Source organism: Aotus nancymaae, unplaced genomic scaffold, assembly GCF_030222135.1.
Source record: "Aotus nancymaae isolate 86718 unplaced genomic scaffold, 86718_ANA_hifiasm-v0.15.2.pri h1tg000010l, whole genome shotgun sequence".
Lineage (NCBI taxonomy): Eukaryota > Metazoa > Chordata > Mammalia > Primates > Aotidae > Aotus > Aotus nancymaae.
In genome coordinates, this window is record NW_026988421.1 from 60,287,586 (window position 1) to 60,307,686 (window position 20,101).

Here is a 20,101-nt window from a genome sequence, read left to right on the forward strand (position 1 = left end):
TAATTTTTATACTTTTAGTAGAGATGGGGTTTCTCTATGTTGGCTAGGCTGGTCTCAATCTCCTGACCTCAGGTGACCCACCTGCCTTGGCCTCCCAAAATGCTGTAAAGAAACCTTTTATGCAAAGAAATAAAAATTGAAGCAAAACTTTCTTTCTTTCTTTCTTTTTTTTTTTGAGACGGAGTTTCGCTCTTGTTACCAGGCTGGAGTGCAATGGTGCAATCTCGGTTCACTGCAACCTCCGCCTCCTGGGTTCAAGCAATTCTCCTGCCTCAGCCTCCTGAGTAGCTGGAATTACAGGCACGCACCACCACGCCCAGCTAATTTTTTTGTATTTTTAGTAGAGACGGGGTTTCACCATGTTGACCGGGATGTTCTCAATCTCTTGACCTCGTGATCCACGGGCCTCAGCCTCCCAAAGTGCTGGGATTACAAGCGTGAGTCACCGCGCCCGGCCAGAAGCAAAACTTTCAACTTAGTTTTCTTTCATTTGTTTGAAAGAGACGGGGTCTCACTATGTTACCCAGGCTGGTTTTGAACTCCTGGGGTCAAGATATCCTCCTGACTTGGCCTCCCAAAGTGCTGGGATTCCAGGCGAAAACCAACACTCCTGGCCTCAACTTAGTTTTCTAATGTCTTTTTTTTCTTTTGAGATGGAGTCTCACTCTGTCACCCAGACTGGAGTGCAGTGGTGTGATCTCAGCTTATTGCAACCTCCACCTACCAGACTCAAGTCTCAGCCTCCCGAGTAGCTGGGACTATAGGCACATGCCACCATGCTGGCTAATTTTTGTATTTTTAGTAGAGGTGGGTTTCACCATGTTGGTCTTGAACTCCTGATCTCAGGTGATCCACCTGACTCGGCCACCCAAAGTGCTGGGAATAAAGGTATGAGCCACCATGCCTGGTCTTTTAATGTCTTGAAAATCATATCAATTCTACAAATTACTCTTTCTGAAGACAGACCTTTAAATGTTTCCTTCCTATTTCTGCCATGCTTATAATAAATCATAAAAAGTACTCTAAACACAATAAATGGAATTCTTACATTTAAACCATTTTCTTAATATAAAGGATAATAATTCAAATCATATTTTAAATTTCTACATCTTTATATTGCACTAAAATTATTTTACATGGAAGAACTAGTTGATGCATCATAATACCTTAGAAACATTTTTTGATATTCACATCTATATTAATAAATATTTCACAGCCTACTTAAATAAATATTCTTATATACAGCAAATCATCTAATAAAAACAAATCTGTAATGCTACTTTGTTTTTGAGAGCAAAGATATTCAGTATTTTTGTTTCTGCTTCTGTGAAACACACTGACTTTTTAAAACACATGTAAGTCACTCATAGTATCTAGTAATAACATTTGAGCAAAACTTAGTCATTCATTCATTTATTAAACGGGGTCTCATGATGTTGCAAAGGCTGGCTTGGAATTCCAGGGCTCAAGTGAACCTCCCACCTCAGCTTCCAGAGTAGCTGGGACCACATGCCCATGCTACAATGCCTAGCTTCTTCATTTATTTTTGAGTCTCTACATGGCTACTTTTTAAATATAACCTTAATTTTATTTAAAAAATGAAAGAAAAAAAAAAGGAAGGAAAAAGTCTGTTCTTTATTATCCAGTGGAGCAGAATGGTGAGAAGAGAGATAACAAAAATAAAACTTCAATGCTGGCTGTTTTATAGAACTTAAAAATTCAGTTCTCATTATTCTACTGCAGTATAACCAACCCAGCTTATTTTAATAATAATAAACATTGTCAGTCTTTTAAAAACCAAGAATACAATTAAAAACTTTGAACGGGCAGGCATGGTGGCTCACGCCTGTAATCCCAGCACTTTGGGAGGCTGAGAGGGAGTGGATCATGACGTCAGGATTTTAAGACCAACCTGGCCAAGATGGTGAAACCCCATCTCTACTGAAAATACAAAAAATTAGCCAAGCGTGGTGGTGGATGCCTGTAATCCCAGCTACTTGGGAGGCTGAGGCAGAGAATTGCTTGAACCAGGGAGGCAAAGGATGCAGTGACCCAAGATCATGCCACTGCCTGCAGCCTGGACGACAGAGCGAGACTCTGTCTCAAAGAAAAAAAACAAAAAACTTTGAACAGGAAGAAAAAGCTAATGGCAACCTCTTGAACCCCGTTTTAAAGCTAGTTCTACTTCGAAATAAAACTGTAAAGCGGTTTAGCCACCATCAGCTTAAAAATATTTTTTCAATGTTCTAAGGTATAATGTTTGGCATCAAGAAGTAAGGTAAGCACTTCTGATTTGTGACTAAAGAAAAAATAATCAAGTACTAAAATACCAGTGGTTCCTGTGACAGGGTAACTATCCCCATTCAAGTACTGTTCCCCCCACAATTAAAGTAACATTTCATTTCTCCCTCTGAGAATGTATTAAGAAAAACAAACCATGATTTTTTTTCAGTTGAGGTGAAAAAACTGCTTCATAAGTTCATATGTTGTAAAAGCTACTGCTTGAGAGGGAACGCAGCGAATGTAATTAAGAGATAAACCACGATAGAGTCCTTTCCGAATTCCATGGTGTCCATAGACATACTTCATAGTATCCCGCATGGTACTGAAAGACAATGATTAAATGATGATACCTCTATAGCCACTCATGAAGAAACAATTTCAGGATCCATAATATCAATTTTTTTTTTTTGAGACAAACTCTCATCTGTTGCCCAGGCTGGAGTATGGATTACAGTGGCAGGATCGCAGCTCACTGCAGCCTCCATCTCCTAGGTTCAAGCAATTCTCCTGCCTCAGCCTCCTGAGTAGCTGAGATTACAGGCATGTGTCACCACGCCCAATTAATTTTTGTATTTTAGTAGAGACAGGGTTTCACCAAGCTGGCAGGATGGTCTCGATCTGCGCCCCTCTCAGCCTCCCAAAGTGCTTGGGTTACAGGTGTGAGCCACCGTGCCTGGCCACAACTGTTGTAATCTTTTTTTTTTTTTGAGATGGAGTTTTGCTCTTGTTGCCCAGGCTGGAGTGCAGTGGCACGATCCTGGCTCACTACAACCTCCGCCTGCCAGGTTCAAGCAATTCTCCTGCCTCAGCCTCCCGAGTAGCTGGAATTACAGTCATGCACTACCCATGCCCAGCTAATTTTGTATTTTAAGTAAAGACAGGGTTTCGCCATGTTGGACAGGCTGGTTTCGAACTCCTGACCTCAAGTGATCCACCTGCCTCAGCCTCCCAAAGTGCTAGGATTACAGGTGTGAGCCACCATGCCCGGCCAACTGTTGTAATCTTTAGCAGACATGGGGTTTCTCCACGTTGCCCAGGCCAGTCTTGAACTTCTGACCTTAGGTGATCCACTCACCACCTCAGCCTCCCAAAGTGCTGGGATTACAGACGTGAGCCACCTCGCCCAGCCCATCAATTTTTAAAGAAGCTTAAATACCATCTTGAATAGCGTTTTTTTTTTCTTTTGGACAGAGTCTCACCCTGCCACCCAGGCTGGAGTGCAGTGGCATGATCTCGGCTCAATGCAAACTCTGCCTCCCAGGTTCCAGCAATTCTCCTGCCTCAGCCTCCCAAGTAGCTGGGACTACAGGCACGCAAGAGCACGCCCAGATAACTTTTGTATTTTTTTTCTTTTTCTCTTTTTTTTCTTTTTTTTGAGATGGAGTCTTGCTTTGTCACCCAGGCTGGAGTGCAGTGGTGCGATCTCAGTTCACTGCAACTTCCGCTTCCTGGGTTGAGGCGCTTCTGCCTCAGCCTCCCAAGTAGCTGGGACTACAGGCACAAGCCACCATACCCCTAGAAGACATTCCTGTTTCAGAGTTGTTCCTTTCCTTTCAAACCAATAATTTGGGCTTGGCCTTTTGCTTTCAATAGACAATCTGAACTGAAATCTTTTCAAAAAAAATTTTTTTTTTTTTGAGACGGAGTTTCGCTCTTGTTACCCAGGCTGGAGTGCAATGGCACGATCTCGGCTCACCGCAACCTCCGCCTCCTGGGTTCAGGCAATTCTCCTGCCTTAGCTTCCTGAGTAGCTGGGATTACAGGCACACACCACCGTGCCCAGCTAATTTTTTTGTATTTTCAGTAGAGACAGGGTTTCACCATGTTGACCAGGATGGTCTCGATCTCTTGACCTCGTGATCCACTCGCCTCGGCCTCCCAAAGTGCTGGGATTACAGGTGTGAGCCACCACACCCGGCCTTTTTTTTTTTTTAAGAGACATGTTCTCACTTTGTTGCCCAGGCTGGAGTGCAGTGGCAATCACAGCTCACAACAGCCTCTAACTCCTGGGCACAAGCAATCCTCCCACCTCAGCCTCTTGAGTAGCTGGGACTACAGGCACACACCACCATGACTCACTAATTTTTTTTTTTTTTTTTTAGTTAAAATTTTTTTAGAGACAAGATCTTACAATGTTTTCCAGGCTGGTCTCAAACTCCTGGCCTCAAGTGAACCTCCTACCTCAGCCTCTCAGGCAGCTGGATACTATAGGCATGAGGCAATGGCCCTGGCCCAAAAAAATCTTTTCAGTGAACAAGACAACCCAAGTTCATGAACAAATGTTCCGCTCCTTCCCTGAGCAGAACTTATCACCAATCAAATGGAATGGTTCTAAATCTCTACAAAGAAAACTCTGGAACTGTGCTGTACAATAACAGTAGCCACTAGCCACATATGACTATTGAGCACTTGAAATGTGGCAGTCCAAATCAAGATGGCCTATGAGTATAAAATAAATCCTGGATTTCCAATACTTAGTATAAAAATATATATATATTGAGGCCTGGCGTAGTGGCTCACGCCTGTAATCCCAACACTTTGGGAGGCTGAGATGAGTGGATCACTCGAGGTCAGGAGTTCAAGACCAGCAGCCTGGCCAACATGGTGAAACCCCGTCTCTACTAAAAATACAAAAATTAGCCAGGTATAGTGGCACACATCTGTAATTCCAGCTACTGAGGCGGCTGAGGCAGGAGAATCACTTGATCCAAGGAGGCAGAGGTTGCAGTGAGCTGAGATCGTATTACTGCACTCCAGCCTGCGTAACAGAATGAGACTCCATCACAAAAAAATACACACACACACACACACACACACACACACACACAGAGAGAGAGAGAGAGAGAGAGAGAGAGAGAAATGTTGAGGTGATATCTTAGATATTTAAGGTTAAACAAAAATTATTTTTCACAATTACATATATATTTTTTTCTTTTGTTTTCTTTGAGACAGAGTCTCACTCTGTCACCCAGGCTGGAGTACAATGGTACAACCTTGGCTCACTGCAACTTCCGCTTCCTGGATTCAAGCAATTCTCCTGCCTCAGTCTTCTGAGTAATATTTCTTTTTTTAATTGAGTCTCGCTCTGTAGCCAGGCTGGAGTGCAGTGGTGCGATCGGCTCACTGCAACCCCCACCACCTGGTTCAAGCGATTCTCCTGCCTCAGCTCCCGAGTAGCTGGGATACACGTATGCGCCACCATGCCCAACTAATTTTTGTATTTTTAGTAGAGATATGGTTTCACCATGTTGGTCAGGATGGTCTCGATCTCTTGACCTCGTGATCCGCCTGCCTCGGCCTCCCAAACTGCTGGTATTACAGGTGTGAGCCATGGCACCCAGCTGTTTTTTTTTGTTTTTTGAGACAGAGTCTCACTCTGTTGCCCAGGCTGGAATGCAGTGGCACCATTTTGGCTCACTACAACCTCCGCCTCCCTAGTAGCCCGGATTACAGGTGCCCGCCACCACATCTGACTAATTTTTGTATTTTCAGTACAGATGTATTTCACCATGTTGGCCAGGCTGGTCTCAAATTCCTGACCTCAGGTGATTTGCCCTCCTCGGGATTGCAGGCGTGAGCTATCGTGCCCAGCCCTAAATTAAATTTTAACAGGAGGATTAGAACCTGACTGTAGGCCAGGCAAGGTGGCTCATACCTGTAATCGCAGCACTTTGGTAAGCCGAAGCAGGCAGATCACTTGAGGTCAGGAGTTTGAGACCAGCCTGGCCAACATGGTGAAATCTTGTCTCTACTAAAAATACAAAAATTAGCCAGGCGTGGTAGTGGGTACCTGTAATCCCAGCTACGTGGGAGGCTGAGGCAGGAGAATCACTTGAACTGGGGAGGTGGAGGTTGCAGTTAGCCAAGACCACACCACTGCACTCCACCCTGGGCAACCAAGTAAGACTACATCTCAAAAAAACAAAAAAGACCCTGATTGTAAATAAACAATAAACTTAGGGAGAGAAAATGGAAGATATAGACTATTGGTCAAACTAGAGTCCTAGCTCCGTACTGACTTTAATGTTACATTTCCTAAAGAAAATGAACAATGACATATGATGAACTTACAGGCACTTTTCAAATTCTGGCAGAACAGTTCCTAATTGCATTCGCCGACGAGTTACATCAAATGGGTAGCTAAAAGAAAAAAAAAGGCGGGGAGTGGTGGGGAGGGAAAAAAAAAGGCATAAAGAATTAAAAACTTGGAGTTTTCTACTCAACAACTATTGAGTACAGAGCCCTGTAAACTCAAAGAAATAATGTCTTACTGTTCTTATTGTTCTGTTTAACCTAGGAGTCAGGATACAGGCACATGAATAAAATCAATTAACAATAGAGAGATCTTTGCTTCTGTGATCCCTCTCATTAGAGGATTCTTCTCTCCCATCAAGTTCTGTTCATTCCTAAAGGCCAAATTAAATGCCACTTCCTGAAGAAACAAAATGGTTGCTTTTCATTGTTGAATGCTAATATAGGGTTTCTCAACATTGGCACTATTGACATTTTGGGTTGGATCATCCTTGGTTGTGGGGAACTGTCCTGTGCACTGCAGATGTTTAAGCGAATCCCTGACCTCTGCCCACTAGATGCCAGTAGCACTCTGCCAGGTGTGACAACCAAAAATGCCTCCAGACATTAACAAATGTCCACTGGCAATAAAATCACTCCCAGTTGAGAACTGTTCTAAGGTTATGCAGCAAGTCCCCTTGAATACAGCAGACCAATACAAAATTTTTCCTTAAGGACTAAAACTAATAATACAGATAATTGCATTTCATGTTGGCATTGCCTGAAGTTAAATACACAATATACAAATGGAGTCTTTTTTTTTTTTTGAGACAGTCTTGCTCTGTTGCCCAGGCTGGAGCGCAGTGATGCAATCTTGGCTCACTGCAACCTCCACCTCCAGGGTTCAAGAAATTCACTCCCTCAGCATCCAAGTAGCTGGGATTTCAGGCACTCGCCACCACACCCACCTAATTTTTGTATTTTTAGTAGAGACAGGGTTTCACCATTTTGGCCAAGGTGGTCTCAATCTCTTGACCTAGTGATCTGCCTGCCTTGAGCTCTGAAAGTGCTGGGATTATAGGCGTGAGCCACCACGCCTGGCCTCTTTCTTTTTTTTCTTAGGAACAGGGTCTCATTGTGTCTCCCAGACTGGCCTCAAACTCCTGGGCTCAAGCAATCCTGCTACCACAGTCCCCAAGTAGCTGGGACAACAGGCAGCACTACTGCATCCAAACTTGCAATTATTTGTAATATGCTTAAAGTGCACACACATCTAAAAAAAAGTATTAAGTTAATACTTATATTTTACAAGGGATCCTCTTTTTGAATAATCTATTAGAAAAATTAATGATTAATCCATGTTGAAAATCAGGATTGGGTAATTGTAATTTGACTGAATTAAGTTGGTGAATAAACTTACGATATTGTCTGTGCTATTGCTCCAGCAACACCACCACAAAGTAAGTTTACATGAGTTTTCAAAACTAAGACATTAGGATTGTCTGATGAAGGTCTGCCAAGAAGGGTAGGGGCATGGGAAAGCCCAACACTCTTTAAAGTACCAAAAGTGAAAAATGAAACACCTGGAAAACAAAAAATAAATTCATCAGGATGCTGAACAGAACATGAGCTGTGACAAAGACACCATTCTTATATAATAATCACATTTCCTAGTTTCTAATGTTTGGATTAATCTAAAATAAAAACATTTGTGTATATACAAATAACCTAAAGACGACAAAATTACCACCAACAAAAAATTATAGCTTTGGTTTTCACACACCACTGCAGTTTAAAGCACTAAAGGCAGCAGTAGTTAATATAATGCCACTTTATATGTGAACAAAAATAAAGTTTTCCAAGGTTTCCATGAGAAAAATTAAATTCATGATTATTTTTATTTTGTTTTATTTCTTTCATATGTAAGCCTACCTGAATGAGATTTTTTTTTTTTTTTTTTTGAGACAGAGTCTGGCTCCGTTGCCCAGGCTGGAGTGCAATGGCGCGATCTTGGCTCCCAGATTGAAGCGATTCTCCTACCTCAGCCTCCCGATTAGCTGGGACTACAGATGTGTGCCACCATGCCTGGCAAATTTTTTTTGTATTTTTAGTAGAAACGGGGTTTCACTGTGTTAGCCAGGATGGCCTCAATCTCCTGACCTCGTGATCCACCCGCCTCGGCCTCCCGAAGTGCTAGGATTACAGGAGTGAGCCAACGCCTGGCCACTCATGATTATTAATTAAAGGAAATGTAACAACTTACATTTAAAATAACAATGATAGTGATAATGTAACATACAGGCAAAAAATTCAGAAGTGAAAAAGCATTGTTATTTTAACTCAGTATCTAAGTTTGTCTTCAAGGAAGAATTGTGACCATGAGAGAAGCATTTACATTGGTTCACACAACACAGAGAATCTAATAAAAACAGTATGCAGGTAGTGCTTGTTAAACATTACATGATTTTAATAGAACCATTAAGGATGTTTATTAATAAATATGAAAATCAAGCAGTCCTCCCAACTAACCATTACTCAAGATATTGTGATGTTTATTGAATTGGCCAGGTGCGGTGGCTCACGCCTGTAATCCCAACACTTTGAGAGGCTCAGGTGGGTGGATCACTTGAGACCAGGAGTTCAAGATCACCCTGACCAAAATGGTGAAACCTCGTCTCTACTAAAAATACAAAAACTACCAGGCACAGTGGCACATGCTTGTAATCCCAGCTACTTGGGAGGCTGAGACAGGAGAATGGCTTGACACTGGGAAGGGGAGGTTGCAGTGAGCCGAAATCATGCTACGGCACTCCAGTATGGGCGACAGAGCAAGACTCCATCTGGGAAAAAAAAAAAAAGATGGCCAGGCACAGTGGCTCAGGCCTGTAATCCCAGCACTTTGGGAGGCAGGTGGATCACAAGGTCAGGAGATCAAGACCAGCCTGGCCAATATGGTGAAACCCCATCTCTACTAAAATACAAAAAAATTAGCTAGGCGTGGCGGCCTGCGCCTGTAATCTCAGCTACTTGGGAGGCTAAGGCAGGAGAATTACAAGAACCCGGGAAGCGGAGGTTGCAGTGAACCAAGATCACACCACTGCACTCCAGCCTGGGCAACAGAGCGAGATTCCATCTCAAAAAAAACAAAAAAGAACAAAAATTAGCTGGGCATGGTGGTAGACACCTATAGTAGCTACTCAGGAAGCTAAGGCAAGAAAATCTCTTGAACCCGGGAGGTGGAGCCAAGATCACACCTGGGCGACAGAGCAGGACCTTGTCTCAAAAAAAAAAAAAAAAAAAAAATCGTGATATTTATTAAATTGAAAAAAATATATATAAAAAGATACTTGGCCGGGTGCGATGGCTCACGCCTGTAATCCCAGTACTTTGGGAGGCTGAGGCAGGTGGATCACGAGGTCAAGAGATTGAGACCATCCTGGTCAACATGGTGAAACCCCGTCTCTACTGAAAATACAAAAAATTAGCTGGGCATGGTGGCGTGTGCCTGTAATCCCAGCTACTCGGGAGGCTGAGGCATGAGAATTGCCTGAACCCAGGAGGCGGAGGTTGCGGTGAGCCGAGATCGCGCCATTGCACTCCAGCCTGGGAAACAAGAGCGAAACTCCGTCTCAAAAAAAAAAAAAAAGAAAAAAAAAAGATGTGAGTACCAACAAATATTCAGTTTAGGATAATATCTCAATATAAAATTCTTATAATCTTTTTTTTTTGAAACAGAGTTTCACTCTTTTGCCCAGGCTGGAGTGCAATGGCATGATCTCGGTTCACCGCAACCTAAGCCTCCCGGGTTCAAGCAATTCTCCTGCTTCAGCCTCCCGAGTAGCTGAGATTACAAGCATGTGCCATCACTCTCAGTTAATTTTTTGTATTTTTAGTAGAGATGGAGTTTCTCCATGTTGATCAGACTGGTATCAAACTCCCAACCTCAGGTGATCTGCCCGCCTCAGCCTCCCAAAGTTCTGGGATTACAGGCATAAGCCACCATGCCCGGCCAAGAAGAGGCTATTAAATAAAATGGTGCTAAGTCAGAAGTGAAGAAAAAACAAAAATTCCTTTACAAAGAAAACAAATACTTCCAGACAGATTAGGGGCATACATATAAAAGGCTAAACATTAAAAATCATTCTCAGAAGAAAATATATTTTTGACACAGTAAGGACTATCCATAAAAGAATAGATTAATGCATTCAATTAACCTTAAAATTTGAATTTCTGAACCACTAGAACAGTTACAAAAAAAAAAAAAAAAAAAAAAGGCCGGGTGTGGTGGCTCATGCCTGTGATCCCAGCATTTTGGGAGGCCAAGGTGGGTGGATCAACTGAGGTCAGGAATTGAAGACCAGCCTGACTAACATCGTGAAACCCCATCTGTACTAGAAATACAAAAATTAGCCAGGCGTAGTGGCAGGCGCCTGTAAGTCCAGCTACTTGGGAGGCTCAGACAGGAGAATTGCTTGAACCCGGGAGGCAGAGGTTGCAGTGAGCCGAAATCACGCCACCGTACTCCAGCCTGGGTGACACAGAAAGACCCTGTTTCAAAAAAAAAAAAAAAAAAAATTTTTTTTTTTTCCAAACTGGACAGGGTCTTTGTCATTCAGGCTGGAGTACAGTGGCATAATCACAGCTAACTGAGGCTTCATCCTCAGGCAATACTCTTGTCTCAGCATGTTAAGTAGCTGGGACAACAGGCATACACCACCAAGAATGGCTAATTTTAAAAATTATTGTTTCAGATCTCATGAGACTTAAAGAAAAAACAAACAACAAAAAAATTATTTGTAGAGACAGATTCTCCCCATGTTGCCAAGGCTGGTCTCAAATTCCTGGGCTTAAATAATCCTCCTGCCTCAGCCTCCCAAAGTGCTGGGATTATACATGTGAGCCACCATGCCTGGCCATACCACATTTTAGTTTGCTATTAGTGCACTGTTTTTTGTTTGTTTGTTTGTTTGATTTTTAGAGACAGGGTCTCACTCTGTCACCTAGGAGGCCATTATTCTGGATGAAGCTCCTGCCCTAGGCCCTAACTGACCATACTAAAAATCAAAACAGAGTCACCCATGATTAAGGTCCACACTACCAAACTAAAACTAGTTGTTATCTGACTTCCTGAGAAATTGGAAGAAAGAAGTAACAGCCAATTTCCCTAACAGGGCAGTTTCAATCTTGAATAAACTTGATAGTTAACTTCCCTGTGCTTTATTTTTTTTTTTGGAGATGGAGTCTCCTTCACTCAGGCTGGAGTGCAGTGGCGTGATCTCAGCTCACTGCAACCTCTGCTTCCCAGGTTCAAGCAATTCTCCTGCCTCAGCCTCCCAAGTAGCTGGGATTACAGGCATGCACCACCACACTTGGGTAATTTTTATATTTTTAGTAGAGACAGGGTTTTACCATATTGGCCAGGTCGGTCTCGAACTCAGGACCTCAGGTGATCCGCCTGCCTTGGCCTCCCAAAGTGCTGGGATTACAAGCGTGAACCACCACACCTGGCTCCTTCTACTTTAATGTGTACACAAAAAAGGTAGCCTAATGTAATCTGAAGTTAACTAGTGATTTTTGTATTTTATTCTCCCTGTCCCCGACTTCCAAGGATAGTAACCTTGAACTGAACATCCTGCTTGTTCATTGTTTCTGCTTTCTTCAACCTTTTCTCTATATAAAATGAATGCCAAGGCAGACAGATCACCTGAGGTCGGGAGTTCAAGACAAGCCTGACCAACATGGTGAAACCCCGTCTAAAAAAAATAAAATAAAATAAAATAAAAACCAATCCGGCCAACATGGTGAAACCCCATCTTTACATACAAAAATTAGCTGGGCATGGTGGTTTGTGCCTGTAGTCCCAGCTACTCGGTAGGCTGAGGCAGGAGAATCACTTGAATCTGAGGGCAGAGGTTGCAGTGAGCCAAGATCGTACCACTGCACTCCAGAGCCTGGCAACAGAGTGAGACTCCATCCCCACAAAACAAAATCAACTCCTTCTGATCTAGTCATTGCAACACTTACGAAATGAAGCATTGCCCAATTCTAGAATTGCAAATAAAGCCAATTGAGATGTTTAAACTAAACTGGCTGCAATTTTGTCTTGTAACACAACTGCATGTAAATCCATAATTACCTCAAAATAAAAATTTTAGTTTAAAAAAAAACACAGAGCTTCACTCACAAGACTGTCTTGGAAAAAAAAAGAAAAGGCTGACGCCCTTTTTGGCCTCAGCCTGCCTGTACCCTGGTGAATAAAATAAAATAAAAATTTAAAAATAATAAAAAAGAAACAAAAACAAAAAACAAACAGAACTGTTAACAAGGTAATAATGGGCCGGGCGCAGTGGCTCACGCCTATAATCCTAGCACTTTGGGAGGCCGAGGTGGGTGGATCACGAGGTCAAGAGATCGAGACCATCCTGATCAACATGGTGAAACCCCGTCTCTACTAAAAATACAAAAAAAAATTAGCTGGGCATGGTGGCGCGTGCCTGTAGTCCCAGCTACTCGGGAGGCTGAGGCAGGAGAATTGCTTGAACTCAGGAGACAGAGGTTGCAGTGAGCCGAGATCGCGCCATTGCATTCCAGCCTGGGTAACAAGAGCGAAACTCCGTCTCAAAAAAAAAAAAAAGCAAGGTAATAATGGAGACTAGAGAACTACAGGTATCCTTATTTTTCTTCTTTCTACTTTTCTATAGTTTCAAAATTTCCCATAAGACTTCACTATTTATGAGACAAAAACTACTTTTCAACTTCTATTTTTAATTAACATGCCCATAAAAACTGAATGCCTAACATCATCTAACGTTAAGTGTGTGTTAACAAGACTACAGCTGGCTCAGATATTAAGAAAAAGATGTAAAAGTGCTTTTCTACTTATTGTACATGAATAGTCATATTCAAATGCAAGATATTATTATTACGTGACCATGCATAAATCATTTCTTATGAAAAGTACTTAACAGATAGCATCTTTTTATATTACCATTACAGAAAAAAAAAAGAAGGTAACAAATTTTAAACATACAAATTAAGATTCTGGCAAATTTGAAACATACCTGCATATGGAGCCATTCCTAAAATAGTAGGCATCAGGCCTCTGTAAAATCCAAAGAAACCACCTTCCTTTTGAGTGAAGAAAAATTGCAAGTGAGATTACATTGTGCTCATTATGATAAACATCAAAGAATAAAATCACACTTTATAATAGAAAAATTATGCTGAGATCCACCCTGAAACACAAAGATGTGCTTTCATAATTATTGTTATTAACATCAATAATTGTAAGTAAAATAATAATTATTTACATAACATTCAAAATATTTTCCTAAGTATAAAAGGGCATGTTATAGATGAGGAAGGTAAATATGAAATACCTTTGCATAAATAGTTTTGAATGCATGAATAATTCCTGTATAGGTGTGTTCCCCTTTCACCTGGAATGCTAGGCGGACCCTAACCATGTCAAGAGGGTAAGTACAGATAACTGCTGTCATACCTGAAAAGAAAGTAGAAACTTAAAGGTAAAATAAATTTTTGATATACACATATATTTTCCTATCATTAGTAGTATTCTCAATATTATGACAATGGTAAAAACACAATGAAATCAAAGGTGATATTACTGACAGAATTATGCCATAATTAGATGGAAAACAACTTAGTAAGTGAAGGGTCAGTTTGTAAAAATGTTTTCAAGTTCTTCCCACTGTGAAGTTATACTGTTAGCACCAAAATGGTGTAAGTGGATCCATGAGGGTTTTTTTTAAATTATTCTACTATTTATGTATTTCCAGTTTGGATATCAGAAAGGAAACACAGTTGGTCCTCCTGATCCATGGTTTCCACATCCATGGATTCAAGCAACCATGGATGGAAAATGTAGTGAGGTCTACAATGGTTGAATCTGTGCTGAACATGTACAGACTTTTTGGTCACTATTTCCTAACACATATAGTATAAAAAGTATTTGCATAGCAATTAACCTTATAATAGGCATAATAATCTATACTCAGCCCAACACCATCTATTTCTTAATTCCTTTACCCATGTTCTAAGCTTTCTAGTTACTGGCTCAAAGTAGTTTAATAAAAAATTACTGTGGGAGCCGGGCGTGGTGGATCACGCCTGTAGTCCTGGCACTCTGGGAGGCCGAGGCAGGTGGATCACCTGAAGTCAGGAGTTTAAAACCAGCCTGGCCAACATGGTGAAACCCCATATCTACTAAAAATATAAAAATTAGCTAGGTGTGGTGGCAAGCACCTGTAATCCAGCTACTTGGGAGGCTGAGGCAGGAGAATCACTTGAACCCAGGAGGCGGAGGTTGCAGTCAGCCAAGATTGTGCCACTGCACTCCAGCCTGGGTGACAAGAGTAAAACTGCAACTAAAAAAAAAGGAGGGGGGAAAGAAGAGAAAAGAAGATCACTATGAGAATTAATGTAGTAGTTAAATAATGAATTGGCAGGAAACAAGAACATGCAGAAATTTGTAAAGTAAAGGAGGTGGGCAGGTGCCGTGGTTCACACCTTTCAATCTCAGCACTTTGGAAGCCTGAGGTGGGCAGATCACTTGAGCCCAAAAATTCAAGAACGGCCTGACACTATTTAAAAAATAGGTCGGGCACAGTGGATCATGCCTTTAATCACAGCACTTTGGGAGGCAGAAGTGGGCGGATCACTTGAGGACAGGAGTTCAAGACCAGTCTGGCCAACATGGTAAAATCCCATCTCTACTAAAAATACAAAAATTAGCCAGATGTGGTAGTGGTTGCCTGTAATCCCAGCTATTCTACTTGGGAGGCTGAGGCAGGAGAATCGCTTGAACCCAGAAGTCAGAGGTTGCAGAGAGCCAAGATCGCACCACTGCACTCTAGTCTGGGCAACGGAGCCAAACTCCATCTCAAAATAATAATACTAATAATGAACTATTAACTTTTGACTGATAGTCAAATTTGACCAAAATGGTCAAAAGTTAAGAGTATATACTCTAGGGACAAACACATTGGCTGATGCCTGTAATCCAACACTTTGAGACCAAGGCGGGTGCACCATTTGAGACCAGGAGTTTGAGATCAGTCTGGGCAACATGGTGAAACTCTGTCTCTACTAAAAACACAAAAATGAGCCAGGCGTGATGGTGGATACCTGTAATACCAGCTATTCAGAAGGCTGAGGCAGGGAATCCTTGAACCTGGGAAGCGGAGATTGCAATGACCCGAGATCATACCACTGCATTCCAGCCTGGGCAACAGAGCGAGACTATGTCTCAAAAAAAGAAAAGAATATGGACTCTAGAGTGCACCCCCTTGCTTCAAATTAGACTCTACCACTAACTAGTCTAACTAGCTATATGACCTTGATCAAGTTACTTAACCTGGGTTTCAACCCTGATACCTGTCAAATGAGTATCATAGTAAGTGGGTACCCAAACAGGCTTTTGTAAAGATTAAGTGAGCTAACATATGTAAATGCTTAAAATAATTTCTGGTATATAGTAAAGGTTATATATAAGTGTTAGCTATTATTCTCCAGTGTATTCTATTGAAACTATGTACTTTTTTACCCTTTCCTTTGAGAACCATATTATTTGCCTTATCTTCTTGCATCCCCCTGTCCCCCATCTTTCTCCTGCACATCAAAGCTAACAAATTTGAATTAAAAGGGAAGCACAATCAGAGAATTACTGAAGAGGAATATGTAACAACATGGAAATTCAGCTTGCCTGCTGCTAGTAATCAGACTGACATCCATAACAATCATTCAGAGGGTGACTGAAGTTTTCAATTCATGAAGCTACAGTCTCCTATTGGGCCTCTTTTCTCCATTCATATACTCCTTACTATTCTACCTAGCACTGCTTTAAAAAAGAAGGTCAAAAACGCCCTCCATGAACAGATGAGGCGAATCAGAAACTACTTACCTTGAATAGTGGTGATAACAGCTTTCTTCTTCCCTCAGTTTACAACTACAATCCAATACAAACAGTAGAATATCTTTACCTACCAGGAAGCAATGAGACTCAATCAAGCTGAGACTTGCTTTCAATTTCTACGAATGTACAAACTCTTTTCTTTCCCTCCCTTAAGTCAAGAACCTGAGGACATAACGATGAATCTAAACGAAGTCATACTTTTTTCTCTAAATTCTCATCTTATTACTGTCTCTATAGTCTAGAATCCCAGGAATTATGGGAAAACTGAGAATATGTTTTAACTAGCAATTACATTACATTAGAGATCATATTTAGAAAGTATGATAATTATGAATTATTTATTGTTTTCCAGAAAGAAATACAAAGTATATATTTTCTTCTTTTTGTTGAGATGGAGTCTCCCTCTGTCACCCAGGCTAGAATATAGTGCCCACTACAGCCTGAAACTCCTGGGCTCAAATATTCCTCCTACCTCAGCCTCCCAAGTTGCTGGGACCAGAGGTGCCTATCACCCCACCAAGCTATGAAGGACTTCTTAAAAAATTACAAGGAGAGAGTAAAGGGAAAGAAGAAATTAAGATTAGAAATTGCATAAGACAGGGTTGAAGTATATGGATTTTTTTTTTTAGAGAAGGGGTTTCAGCATGTTGGCCAGGTCAGTCTCGAACTCCTGACTTCAGGTGATCCACTGGCCTCAGCCTCCCAAAGTGCTGAGATTACAGGCATGAGCCATCGCGCCTGGCTGGAGTATATGGATATTTACAGACTCATCAATTCATCCTCTCCCAAAACTTCTCAATGAATACAGAAGTGGATATGAGTTTTCAAAGATGGCTTCTTACCACCCTCTGTTCCCATCTGAGGTTGATATAGTGGGAACAGCATCCAGAGTCCATGTACATATTCAAATAGATTAAAGTATGACAAAAATACATAGATTCTAAATATATACTTTAGACAAAAGAAGGGCTCCAAGCATCATAGATACAAAAAGCTAAGCAAATTGGTCCGGAGTAGAAGTCCAAGGGAGTCCAACTCTACAACAGTTTGTCCTTTGGAAGCACATTACTGCTTCGAGCTTGATTAAATATCAGTTATGAACAACCAAAATACACCTGTCTATAGTTGTGTGCAATCTCTAATGAGTGTGACAACTAAAGTCATGTTCTTAGAAAAGGTTCTGGGGGCCGGGCATGGTGGCTCACGCCTGTAATCCAAGCACTTTGGAGGCCAATGTGGGTGGATCACCTGAGGTCGGGAGTTCAAGACCAGCCTGACCAACATGGTGAAACCTCGTCTTTAAAATAAAAAAATAAAAAATAAAAAGAAAAGGTTCTAGGGAGAGAAAATTCAGTTACAACACTTATGAGCCACAACAGCAACCATTATAACACAAAAGAATAACTAAACTTTTTAATTTAAAAAAAATAAAAAACAAAATAAAAATAAAAAACGTATGCAAGTGCTAGAGGCCAAAAAAGCAGAGAAAAAAAATAAACAAACATAAAGTTCTAGGATCAAGGAAAATTTTTAAATTTATTTTAAAAAAGGATAACTATGTCTTTTTCTTCTTACTTCTAACATTTTTATATTTTTTTACTTTATTTTACTTTAAAAATTTTTTTTTTCCAAGACAGAGTCTTGTTCTGTTACCCAAGCTGGAATGCAGTGACACGATCTCGGCTCACTGCAACCTCCACCTCCAGTGTTCAAGCAATTCTCCTGTCTCAGCCTCCTAAGTAGTTGGGATTACAGGCACATGCCAAGACACCTGGCTAATTTTTGTATTTTTAGTAGAGCTGGGGTTTCACCATGTTGGCCAGGCTGGTCTTGAACTCTTCACCTCATGATCTGCCTGCCTTGACCTCCCAAAGTTCTGGGATTAGAGGCATGAGCCACCATGTCCAGCCTTTATTTTTATTTTTGAGGAAAAGGGGTCTCATTGTGTTGCCCATACTGGTCTTAAACTCCTGGGCTCAAGCAATCCTCCTTAGCCTCCCAAAGAACTGGGTTTATAGAATATATGCCTTTTGTACAGGATTCTCACATAGAAATCACAGATCTCTGATACCTGTGCAATGTAAGTCAAAAAGCCAAACAAAGGGCTTAAGAGTAGAGGGCTAAGCATCATGGCACGCCCCCATTCCCACAAATCAGGACTCAAGTTTATTAATCAGAACATACCTATATTCCAATTTTCAAAAATTCAAGAGTTGGACTACCAGCTCAGAAGAGCAATTTTTCCAAACATGTAGGAAGCTTGTTGCTTTTGAATTCTGGATCAGAGCTCGAGGGAGATAGAATTCCCTTTTATTTTTTTATTTTTTATTTTTTTTATTTTTTGAGACAGAGTCTGGCTCTGTCACCCAGGCTGGAGTGCAGTGGCACAATATTGGCTCACTGAAACCTCTGCCTTCTGGGTTCAAGCAATTCTCCTGCCTCAGCCTCCCAAGTAGTTGGGATTACAGGCAACCAAGTGCAACTTTGCCCAGCTGATTTTTGAATTTTTAGTAGAGACAGGGGTCTCATCATGTTGGCCAGGCTGGTCTCGAACTCCTGACCTCAAACGATCTGCCCACCTCAGCCTCCCAAAGTGCTAGGATTACAGACATGAGCTACCGTGCCCTAGCCCTAGAATTACCTTTTAAATATAATAGTATTTAGAAAGCCAGGTGCAGTGGCATGTGCCTGTAGTCCCAGCTACTTGGAAGGTTGAGATGGGAGGATTGCTTGGCCAGGGGTTCAAGACCAGTCTGAGCAACACAGCCTGAGCAACATAGCCTTTCTTTTTTCTGACTCTACAAAAAAAAAATTAACAATTAGCCAGGCATGATGGCATGTGCCTGCAGTCCTGGCTACTCAGGAGGCTGAGGGGGAAGGACTGCTTGAGCCCAGGAGTTAGAGGCTACACTGAACTATCATCTCACCACTGCACTCCAACCTGGGCAACAGAGCAAAACCCTATCTTTGGAAAAAAAGAAAACAAAAAGTTATTTGGGAAAGGTGCCTCCAAGCCTCTTTCAGATTCTCAAAATACAGTGAGCACCTGGTTCTAATAATCATTGGAGTATACTGTACAGTCATTCTGGTTGCAGATATCCAGCCTCTGCTGTGATTGCCTATTGCTTTTCCCATAGTGATTGTTAAATATTTTGAATATCATCACTATTCACAAGTAAAATATTCCCTACATTACAAATGAAACAAAAGAAGAAGAAAGAATTCAGGTTGCGGACTTAAGAGCATGCAAAAAGTCACTGGCATGGAAGGATTATTAACATTCCCTTGTGTTCATGAAGGACTTCAGATCTTTCAGAATGTTTTTACAGCAATTCTTTATGCTGACCCTCAGAACAACTGAGAGAGAGAGAGAGAGGAGAGAGAATGGGAAAAAGGAGGGTGAAGAGAGAGAGAGGAAAAGAAAAACCATAAGCTACACTTTAACAAACATAGAAGCAAGTTACAGAGGTTTTGGGTGATTTGCCCATGGTCAAAGGGGTGGTAAGTAATGGAGGCCAGCAGGATACCAGCAAGTGTTCTGTCCACTCAACCACCAAGCTTTGGACCAGAACACCAAGTAGGAGTAGACCAAAGAGCTCAACAAGCAGAACTCAGCTCATCACTTCTAGTTTCTAACGCTTTGCTTCTTTTTTCTCTACTTTTTATCTTGTCAAGTTTAATTCCATGGAAACTAGCAGAGTCAGATGGATTTTAGACAACTAAAACAAACATGAGGAAAGAAGGAGACCTTCCTTTTTTTTTTTTTTTTTTGTGAGATGGAGTCTTGCTCTGTCGCCCAGGCTGGAGTACAGTGGCACAATCTCAGCTCACTGCAAACTCCGCCTCCCAAGTTCAAGCGATTCTCCTGCCTCA

General features: G+C 41.4%; 1 protein-coding gene across 4 annotated transcripts in view; it reads right to left on the reverse strand.

The window, feature by feature from the left end:
- Positions 1-500: 500 nt before the first annotated feature.
- Positions 501-20,101, reverse strand: part of SLC25A16 (solute carrier family 25 member 16) — a 46,764-nt gene continuing 27,163 nt past the window's right edge. For 2 of the 4 annotated variants that reach the window (XM_064374197.1, XM_064374199.1), the window contains 5 exons: positions 13,674-13,795; positions 13,356-13,422; positions 7,715-7,877; positions 6,355-6,423; positions 501-2,605 (listed from right to left, as the gene is read on the reverse strand). In XM_064374197.1, coding sequence (XP_064230267.1) covers positions 2,449-2,605; positions 6,355-6,423; positions 7,715-7,877; positions 13,356-13,422; positions 13,674-13,795 — 578 coding nt within the window. In that variant the 3' untranslated portion in view covers positions 501-2,448. Of the gene's footprint in view, positions 2,634-6,354; positions 6,424-7,714; positions 7,878-13,355; positions 13,423-13,673; positions 13,796-16,216; positions 16,296-20,101 lie in introns of all 4 variants that reach the window. The other 2 variants (XM_064374198.1, XM_064374201.1) reach the window with 2 other exon arrangements.